The following is an 11,611-nucleotide window of genomic DNA, read 5'->3' as shown; positions in this document are numbered from 1 at the left end:
GCAGACACCATTGCTTCGATACTGGTGCACATGAAAAATCATTTTGCACGTTGAAAAATTAGAGGAAGCATTGATGGTAACTTTCAAATTTAAAGCAATAGAAGTTGAGGGAAACCATGATAACAGAATGGCGGTACAGGAATTTGATGTGGACAAGATAAATGTTCGACATAGGCAAAAATCAAAGAGCAAGCTGAAGTCCCAAGGTAAGCAAACCAGAGCTCCTGAACATGTAATAAAGGTTCAGTACCCCCAGACTGAACATCAACTTCTGGAATATATTCACTAATATTGGTCAAGTGGATGTGCAGTTGACGCTGTGGAAATTCGTTTGAAAACTTTTCATGTTATAAAAGGTTTCGATCCCAGTACCAACTTTAAAGCATCTCTAAAGTGGTGCTACCCCTTCATGCTAAGGTATGGCATATCTATACATTGATGCACTTGAAACGTGTAACACCTGTCTGATGTTTTTAAAAATAAATTATGCAAGTACTATTGTTACATCAGCACTAAAAGAAACACCAGTACAACATTTCTCTTAATGTCAATACAAATCATACACTCCAAACATCCGACTTTCTGTTTAGTGAAACTAGGGTTATCCAAGGGAAAAATAAACCACCTTAATATCAACTGGCAACAAGAACAATTGCTTCACCATCATGCTCGTGCTGTATATAGAAATAGGACAAATTTGTCATATATTATATTCAGAAGAAAAACTCTTCCAAGGAATATTACATAGCCACAAGGTGTAATCATCCATATAAATGAAAAATTGTTGTATGTGAATATTTGGCCAAAAGACTAGTTATGCAACGTGTAGTATAAAGGCCCCTTTACAAGAACGTTTTATGCTAGGCCTGGACGCTACGATGTTCATGCATTACAGATATCGTGAATGAAGATCAAACAGATCTTACCATCATTCCAGGGAACATGGTAGGCCAGTTACAAGTGGTGGATGTCAGCTACAAACAACCATTCAAACAGCAAGATGGTAGAGAAGTTTCACTGTCTATATAGGGACAGTAATTTTAACTCAATTTTTTTGTTTTGAAAATCAAATGCAATGCAACAATAACTAGTTTTGTATTTCGAAACATTTCGAAGTGTGTATGTAAACAACTCTTAGAAATCACAAACTTGTTTCTTGATCATTTTATTTCAAAAATCATGTTTAAAGATACTGAAAACGGGAGACAATTTTCACTTATTATTTATCTGTTTCTAAAGCGTAACCCACCATTGAAATAAAACATTTCTGGCTGTAAAAAAGTAATTTAAATTTATCACCATATAGTACATGCACCCTAACCATTGCATAAAATTTTAGGGGAAAAATTCAGAAATTTTTGAAATATTATCACATCTACACATTAGTCTACACATCAAATATACTAATATACTCATAGTGAAACTTAAGATATATTTCTCAGTATCTATCCACTTTCATCATGGGCCTAGCTGAAGAAGTCCAAAAAATTGAAAAATTTTGTTTTTAACGACACGCTTTAAGACCAAGTAGATTGAGTTGCAATGGGTTCCACTCTTTGACCAAACTTTAGTAAAGATTTTCTTCTGTTACCATAAATTCATATGGTTAAACTACCTACATATTATTATTTACAGTTATTTCTGCCACTGAAGGTGGAAGCAGATTATGTTTTCAAACCTGTGTGTATATGTATGTTTGTCAGCAAAATTTCTTGAAAACGACTGAACAAAATTGAAAAAAAAAATAGACATATGAACTATGACCCACCTTGAAGTGACAATATTTTGGATCAAGGTCACGAAATTTAAAAAACAAAATCGTTATTTCTTAATACGGAGACAGATTTTTCACACTACATTTGTTCCGTAACTCAGCCAAAAATAATTGGAGTTTGATGAAACCCGGTAAATGAATGTAGAATATCATTCCTCATTGTCCTGTCAAACATGTTTTGTGTTTTGATGAAGACGAACTCGCGAACACATTTTCATACTTTTTGAAAGCCAAAAATAATTAATGCTGCGTGTCAAGTGGATGCGCTCTGCTGAATGTCCCTCTGATTAAATATGCACTACATTAGCAATTTTTTACTCTTTCATTTTGCTAACATGTTTTAAAATTCCTGGCCTATTTGAATTCGCAGCATCATAAGATCAAATTCACTTCTGAACTACACTAAAATCGACAGCTTTGTTTTCTGGATACCAAGATAACTAAATCACATAAGTTTTCAATATAATGGTTTGGAACTTCAAAAATGTTTTGATCATTCATCTTAGAGTTAATCACACTTTATTTGAGGAATTTTTATAAGTCACTATCACATATACTAGCTATAGTGCCATGGATATGTTTAAGCATATATTTCATTCATAGAAAACTTACCATCTGACAGTCAAATTCTGCCATGAGTAAACATTTAGCTGAAGAGAAGTTTCTAAGGTAAAATATTCATGCACTGAAAGACTGTTTGCAGTTATTAAAACAAGAGGAACAACAAAATATTAACTGTTTGCTGAACTCAAGCACTTCCACTGAGTTTCTGTTGTACTAAATATGAAGATGAATAACATTTTGATGTTTTGCCTCTGATTTATCTTCTGTTGCTCTTTGGAAATAAGTTTAAAATATATTTTTGACTTTGTCCTAACTAATCAAATGTTATACATTCAACACATACAATAAAATCCCTTAACATGACACCTAGAAGCAGCAATCCATAACTAGAACACTACAGATACCCTTACAATTTTTTTTTCTTATTAAATAGGTTTCACATGCAGAAAGTACATAAATAAACAAAATTCTGAGTCTAAACATGCCTTTACTACTCAGTAACACAATAATTCATATATTTTTCTTGTGCCACAAGAAGTAAACTATAATTCATTTTGACTACCTTCATTTGATTATTGTTTATGAAAACACACTTGAGGCAATATCAGCATGTTGGGTGGAATTAGATATCTAGAAAAATAAAAACAACATGTTGCTGCTTTTATATAAAGTCTTTATTTTAACAAAATAATCTCCTCAAAGAAAGGATACTAACTGTTGGTCACTTTTGTGACCTTTTTAAGCTACAGAAAAATGCACAAGTCTTTCATAAAATATTAAAAATAAGAATAAGGATTTCATATCTCTTCAGTTGCATCACTGGGACACTTATAACTTCAAATTCACTCCTTTAAAGAAGAAATTACAAATACAAATGTACATAGCAAAATAGGTTCTATGATTAAACTTTCTTAAACTTTTATCTTACGTAGCCAATAAGAACCAAGTGAAATATAAATATATTAAAGGTACTTTTGAATGAGAATGTCTACTAATTCTTTGTTAACATTCTTAGCACTTACATACCAAAGGTTAATTGGAATACATCATGGTGTTTCTAGTAGCTGACAATACTATTGTTTAAACAAAGCCTATTACAATGCATCATGTTTTATCTAATCAAAAGGAACAATTGCATCACTCATTATAACCTGATACTTCCAAGTCCCTAAAGTTGAAGTCACCTTTACATCAGCTAAAACATCACTGAATAAAACATCTAGCATTTCTGGTCAGGAAGAAAGATAACTGGATCAATAGCCAAGCATTCAAAAATTTTAAGAATCCTATTAGTTGAAAAAATGAACATTTTTCAGTGATCTTTCTCAGGAGAGTGGAACAAGTACTTCTACATTCTCCACTGTTACATCACAGAAAAAACTCATCTTACTGAATTTAACCCTGCAACCAAGTACTTCAGCACATGTGGAGAACAAACTAATTTACAGCTGCAGATAGACTACTTACATTAATAAGAACAGCTAACAGATTAAACAACAAATTATAACCATTATACACAAAAACAGTATATCATATTAGATAATCACATCACAGGGTTAATTTTTATTTTTGATCTACATAAGTAGCTTGCTCTAACTGGAAGTTAATGCTAAAAAATCTAGACCTTAATAACTTTCAGTAGCACTAGTTCTCTGGCAATAACCAAATTAAAAATTGGTTCTACAGTAAACAATGTTGGATATTATAAAAGCATGTTAGTACCAACAAGACAATCTAAAACCATTAACAAGAATTAAGGTCACAAATTTAGAAGATACTTAGTTTTACTGAAAATATTTTAAATATTGAAACAGTAAAATAATGTGTTTATTGGAAAAAGAAGTTTTAACTCAGGTTTTTAGTATCCATATCAGCTGTCACTACTATGTGAACTTTTTGTTTTTTAACCTTCGGTATACACTTGCAAAACTCTTTTTAAATAGATTTTTATATTTTTTTTTTTTACAAACATTATGGTCAAATGGTATTACCATATTGTCTGTTATAACCATAGCTTTTACTCATTTCCCATCACTTACCAGCAAAATACTACCCTATATCACATTCTACTTATTGTTATACAAATTTTTGAAATAAAACTACAGAAAATTATATTTCAACTGTACTTTTTATCCCAAAACTTGGTTAAAATAATTCAAGTTACATTAAAATACCAAACCTCTGTTTGACCTTTTCATCTGAAACAAATCAACATATTCTACCTTCAAAACACTAACTTTTACAAAATATATAGTATTACCTTAAATATAAATTTCAAACATCTAATTAGATTAAAAGTAAATGTATGAAATTTTCTTAACAATTATTTTTTCTTCATAAAGTATACAATCTCTTTAGAATATACATCTTAACAGGAACAAGCAATAGCCAATATGAAAGAACAGTGATAAAATACCATTCTAAAAAATTAAAAGTAAATAATGTACTTATCACTTGTTTTAAAAACAGTTTAAATAACACAAGCTAAAATACAAACTATCATCTATTTCCTTTCACTTATAAATGATTCATATTTAATAAATTTTCTGAAAATAAAAATTAGTTTGAATTTCCACACAAAATGTCAACGTTCATATTTTTTAAAGCAATTAAAAAATAGGTTTTCTATAACATTTTTGAATCTAAATAAGTTACTGTGATTGTTCGACACATTTTATAAATGTAAATCGCTTACAGCAACAGACCATCATAAAAATTTCACCTTAAGAAACAATTATGATTTGACATCAATAATAAATGCAGAAATGCCAAACAATTATTTGGTAGCTGAAATACAAGACAAAAACAAACCACTTAAAGTACAGCACACTGGAAGTTGTCTATGGAACTATTAAATATACACCAAAGATCTTACTCTGAAGGAAAGCATCTCGTCTATGATTTAGTTATAACCTTTACAAAAATTGTACTGCACACAATTTTTTCCAAATCCTATTGTAGTCATTTACAGAAAATGAACATAATACAAAATATTGTTTCAACACAGACTTACAAATAATACACAAACTATCCAAGCACTTAAAAAACCTGAGCTTGCTTTTCATTGTATTTATGCTTTCAACCAACACTTTTGAGTCCAATCTATATTGTGGTACCAAAAGGTATCTACTGCAAACATAATTTAGATTACATTAGGATATAACAAGGACAAACCATTGCTAGTATAGTCAAACTAACATAATAAGAAACAAATACTAAGCAATGCCATGTTAATAAAGACATACCACTGCTACTAGGTAGTCTAGTCCAGGTTATGTCATGGTAACAAAGATCACTGTCAACATGCTAATTTAGTCCAGACTACATCATAACAGAAACAGACACCTATCAATACATTAATCTTACCTATTTCATGGTATCAAAAATTCAACATCATAAAAGCTTATGTCACAACAGAAACACAGAACAATTCTGATAGTATTAATTTTAGAAATGTAAAGTCCATTGCTGTATTTTTATCAGTATATTGTATACTTTTTGTACATTTGTACTCAACACAATCATAATACATCAGTTCTCAATCAATACTACTGATAATAAAAGGAGTTTAAAAACTGGGGAAAACATTCAAGGAAAGACCTCTGAATAAAACCAATGTGATTAATAAAAACTATATTTTGTAAATATGAGAAACAAGAAAAAGAAGGTTGAAAATACACTGAGATCTAGGAAAGTGAAAGCTTGGAGGATATAATGGCACCATGATTTAAGAGTTTTTATATAAAAAAAGTAGCCTTTATATGACTTATTTACCAGCAAAAGCACACACGCACGCACACAGACGTCACAAGCAAAGATTACTCCTATTCCAGTAATCACAATGAAGATGATTTTGGTATACTGTACATAACTTGACTTTTTGTTTGAAATTACATGGCTTTCATGACATAGAGCTACATGGTATACGAGGAGAGCCCATCTGGGTTAGAACTCTGTCCAACCATTGTAGTGGCCCATTCAGGTGCAACTCAATCCAACATGGTGTAGAAGTGACAGTCTGTCGCCGATATTCTGCACCCCAGCCCTTCACAAAACTCATGCGAATTGTGCACATCCTAGTAAGCTGATAAACAGCTTCAAATCCCTGGCTGACTGACTGTGCTAATAATGCTGCAAACTCTTGATTGTTGAAAATCTTCAAGTTGCATCCTATCAGATGGAAGAGAACTTAATAATGCATTAAAACACTTTTCATACAAGATTTTCAACAAACACAGCTTTAGTTTAAAGGTTCAAAATGCAAATGTTCTAAGAAATAAAAGAAAATAACATCTATATTATTTTCATTTCACCTTATAAATAAGAATTCTAAAGTACAGCAAAGGTTTCATGGTCACACCCAATATGTTATTGGTGAATCCAAATATATTTTACATACATTTTTAGCATGTTTAACTGACAAGACAGCACAAACAGAAACCATTATAACTTAATTTCACTTCAATATACAGTTCTTGCAACTTAAAGCAATTTTCTTTCTCCTTCCTACTTTTAACAATGACATATGTACATTATTTTCTTGGATAGCATATAGTGAAACATGCCATAAAAATTTTTAATCCATTCACTTTTAAGTCACATCATAATTTTTCTTGAAATTGTACATTCCATGCAATGAACATATAGTTTCTATGTCAAGAATAATTAAGCCAGATAGTCACACTATTTATTTCATCATATGTAGTTTTTTTAAGAAATCTCTGGCTTATTTGAATATAAAAGTTACCACTGACTTACAGCCTGTATAACTGTTAACAATGGTTCTTGTTCAGTTTTACCACTATGAATTTATTTTCTGACCTTAGTATATAAATTCTAAAATATTTCTTATTCAACAGAGAGTTGAATACTCACTGTTATTTCACAGTGAAAAACAACCCTGAGCTTAGAAAAAATTAAATTTTAAGACTATAAATTCATGCTTTATATTATATATTTAATATAGCCCACAGCACAAGATTAGAAATGAAAAGCTTTTAAATTCTTAAGAATATAAAACAATACATTCATATTTCTTCCCCAATACAGACCTACTGTCAAAACTGGTTTTGGAAATTTTTCAGTTCAACTTAAATCTATAATTTGTTCAAGGTTTTAAGATAACATTTTCTTTTTGTTTATGTGAAGATAGTTCTGTTTACTATTGGAAGTTAGTTATATGTGGTACCTTTCAATATGGAATTACCTCACAAAATCAAATAAAAATCAACTTGGAGAGGTAAAAAACAAAGAGTCAGAAACAATAACTAATATACATTGAGAACTACAATTATGTAAAAAAAAAAAAAAGGTTCTTAGATACAATATGAAATGTTTAACAACCATCATTATATGAACATGTTAAACAATAACTTCAAGTGGAAGTTGTAAAAAGTAAAAATAACCTAACACTTCATGAATTTATGGAGAAGGAAAAGTGATTACTGATAGCAAATATTTGAAAATAGAATTTTGTTCATCTTATCACAGTGCCTGTCATGGAATACCATTGAATAACTTACTGATACTGACCAGGTGGGATTTTACAAACAGTTGCTGGGTGCCAGCCATATCTCTGGTTACAATTAGGGCTCTGAACAAAGATGCTGCTATCACTCAGACACTCTGCAAATACTTCCCCTCCAATGTAGTAGAGACGGACTCCTCGACCTGTTCAATTTTAAATATTTATCCTTCAGTATTTGCAATTCCATAAAAAAACCAAAGAAAAACTAAAAACTTACAATTTGCAGATGTTATCTGTCATGTTTTTAACATATCTTTATTTTTCTCCAATTGAAAAAAACTTAAATATTAGCAGCCAACAGTATTCAGAAAACTAAAAATAAAAAAATCCAATAGTCTGTATTTAGATATTTAACAATTTATATAGTTTGTTTAGTTGTTACAGCCTAAAGTTACACCTAGTTTTCTGTGCTGTGTCCACCATGGGTATTGAAACTCAGTTTTTTAACCATCAGACTTATCCCTGAGTCTCTTTCATGGAATAGTTAGTATTAAACTTGGTTATGACCAACCAGTATTGTATGAATGCTACTTTATTAGTTTCAAGTCAATGAAATGAACTGTATAATTCATTAAAGAATGTTCCTAGCAATCAAATTTACAAAGATATAAAATATGATGTTGATTACTAAACAAAAATGTTGTTTTGTGATGGCAAAGTAAAATTATCATACATTAATAACTATGTCAACCAAATGAAGGTTAAATGCACTTTAATTAAAAGGATAGTGTACCTGTTCCACAACCAAAATTACTATCTCCACCACTGTGCTTAATCTTACAGCCATTATTTCGCACAATTTGACAGTGCAATTCCAAAGCTGTGCAGTACAAGACTATATCATACATGTAACACCCCTCAATTAACACAGATTTATCAAGCTCAATATTTTCATCAAGTAAAGTATGTACACAGAAAGACACTCAAGTAAACAACACAAGTTTTCCTTACTCTAACTGCACACGAACCAGGAGCATGTTCATTGATCATTAAACAAGAAAGATATCTAACTTCACTCAGACAAGCAGACAATGTTCTTTTCTGTCAGCAAATAACAAAGGCCCAGGGCTTGCCCACTCCTGTTTTAGAGGGCAGACAGGTGTCCATATACATATAGATAAAATACTATATAATTGATATTTTACAAACTTATTGCTTTAACCTACTTTGTTATAAAATATAAATATCTATAATATACTAACAATACAATCACTAACTTCAATCATCACCAATCCAATGTGGTTGATATCATTTCAACAGAGCCATTATTTGCTCGAGCAATCACCATTATTTCATTTCTTTCTCCTACCCTTTAAAGCTTTCTGCATATTAAGTTTTCTAAGTATTATTCTTGGTTTACATTTAACCCTCACCAATCCTTTACATTCTAATATTAAATGTTGTAACATACATCTATTTTCTTGGCATAAATCATGTAGCTTTATCTTCTTTTAGCCAATATTCATTTAACTTCTGCTAAACCTTGTAATTGTTATTTAATTCCTTCTGATGAATGATTGCTTTTCAACAGGTTGTCTATATCATATCTTTTTGAATTTCTTTATATACTTCATTATATTTACACTCTTTTATATTTTCTATGAATCACCTATGTGTCTCCTCTAATCAACTACTCTGTTAATGTCATGAACATGTTAATGTCATGTTAATGTCAATGTCCACTAGTTTTTATATTTCAGAGTTCTCTATCAAAACAAACAACCTACTTCTGCACTGTCTTCACTCAATTTTCTCTTCCTTTTTCCTTCTTGCACTTATTATCCAGTATAACTCTGTTCATCATCTTCTCATACATCACAAGTCTCAATTAATGCATCAAATATTTTAACAACCCTTACTTCAAGATTATCTGTAAAAATCATTTCTGAGTTCACCGCCATCTGAACACCTATCATTATGTATTACATTTTATTTTATTTGGGACTTCATTTTCATAACAATTTTGAAAATTTAAAAATGTAAATATTTATTTGGAAAGAACCCTTAATTTTCAAACAAGTCCCTGGAATGAGTTCTAATAGCTTCAAGGACTCCTTCTGAGCACCATATGGGAACTCCAATTTCAAATATCTAAATACAGATTGTTTTTAAATACCAATTTTTAAGTTGACTCAATCAATCCTGAAAATTTCCAGAACACTTCTCATTCATCGTACTGTAGGGGAGAAATTTAAATATATTTGTATCTATTATTACTATTATTACTACTGAAAAAATCAAAGTTCTCACACCACTGGATTTTTCTTTTGCTCCAGTGAAAATTCAGGCAGAATAGACACTGGTTTCCAAAATCTAAGAATGCAGTCCACTAAAATTCTGAAACTTACTTTTAAAGATTTTCAACTGTGAATAAGCAAATAAACTCACTTTATTATTCACCACTATGCAGAATTCAAGAGAACAAAGACAGCTTTGTGTTTCATAAATAATTCACTTATGTCCATGGTCTTGCCTGCAATTATGGAATTTCAATAAAATACCAACAGTTTCAAGTATTAATTATATCCCTCAGTTTATTTCCAAATGTTAATATTTGCCTACAGTGAAAATATATTTCCAATGCATACTTACCTCTTCTCACAAAATAGGATGAATCTCACAATGAGCATATGGAGGAAACAGTGTAAAAGTTACCTAGAAGAACCTCATTCAAAAAACATCTGCAAAGTACCCAAGGAGTGTGTCATCTCAAGGAAAAGGAAACACTTTCATGAGAGATTACACCATATATGAACCAGGTATACTTATTGCACTTAATGAATAAACATATTGCAAAATGGGCAGTAAAGAGATATATCCAAAACAGAAAAAATGTTTGTGGTGTAGAATGACTATGGCACATCAGATTGTAAGCAGGAAGTCAATTCCAGTGGTGCCAAGATGGGATAAATTGGCTCATGGTAGGAGAAGAGTTCTTTACTACTCACTTCATACCAAGGAACCAGAAGAAAATAACTTCCAATTCCAAAACCCAAGTTATGATGTTTGCATATACAAAACAGCCAACATCTGTATCCCATTGGAACCCACATTAAGATGACAGTAGGAAGATGGAAATGCAACTCCAATGCAAAACCATACAGCATTGGTAGTGTATTGTCCAGTGCACAGTAGGAGGAGGGTCCCAGCCCACTCACATGTGAAGACTTATGTTGACTGGTTCAACTCCAACCAATACCTGTTGCACAAGAAATGACATTTAGGCAGTAGTAAAAAGGAATTTCCAGGCAGAGAAGTGAGCTGCTTATGCAAGTTTGATGGAAAAATCTATTCCACAGCAAACAGTATCTGGAAGAGTATGCCAGCCTCAAGGTAAGTGGTGTGACTATCTTCCTACAAGGTAGAACATCACTGTCCTATTATCAACTCACTGAAATTGAGCACAGCCTGGAAGAAGCATCCCATGCCCACCACTTTAAGTGACTAGTAGCTGGTAAGCATTAAGGATTCCTGTACTTTAACAGAAGAAGGTGGGATGCACTAAAGAATACAGAAGAATGCAATATCAGAGAAAGTGCAATGGGTGACTAAGAAACCATATTTTGTAAAGCATAATATATCCAATCGATACAATCAAGCGGACAGCAGCAACCTCATTTTCCTTTACTCATACCCAAAGCAAGACACTGCAAGAAAATATATACAAGCAGACCCACAGAACACCCATTTCAACAATGAGCATTATTAACTTCATTGGTTATACAGTCAGAATTTAAAAAAAGTTA

At 31.3% G+C, this 11,611-nt stretch overlaps 1 protein-coding gene across 5 annotated transcripts in view; it reads right to left on the bottom strand.

Moving 5' to 3' along the window:
• Nucleotides 1-2,994: 2,994 nt before the first annotated feature.
• Nucleotides 2,995-11,611, bottom strand: part of LOC143249260 (mothers against decapentaplegic homolog 3-like) — a 64,613-nt gene continuing 55,996 nt past the window's right edge. For 4 of the 5 annotated variants that reach the window (XM_076498783.1, XM_076498786.1, XM_076498784.1 and 1 more), the window contains 2 exons: nt 7,871-8,008; nt 2,995-6,508 (listed from right to left, as the gene is read on the bottom strand). In XM_076498783.1, coding sequence (XP_076354898.1) covers nt 6,240-6,508; nt 7,871-8,008 — 407 coding nt within the window. In that variant the 3' untranslated portion in view covers nt 2,995-6,239. Of the gene's footprint in view, nt 6,509-7,860; nt 8,009-11,611 lie in introns of all 5 variants that reach the window. The other variant, XM_076498787.1, reaches the window with a different exon arrangement.

The sequence above is a fragment of the Tachypleus tridentatus genome, chromosome 4 (assembly GCF_004210375.1).
Source record: "Tachypleus tridentatus isolate NWPU-2018 chromosome 4, ASM421037v1, whole genome shotgun sequence".
Classification (NCBI taxonomy): Eukaryota; Metazoa; Arthropoda; class Merostomata; order Xiphosura; family Limulidae; genus Tachypleus; species Tachypleus tridentatus.
Note: the sequence above shows the minus strand (reverse complement) of the source record. Positions and strands in the feature narration are given on the sequence as shown.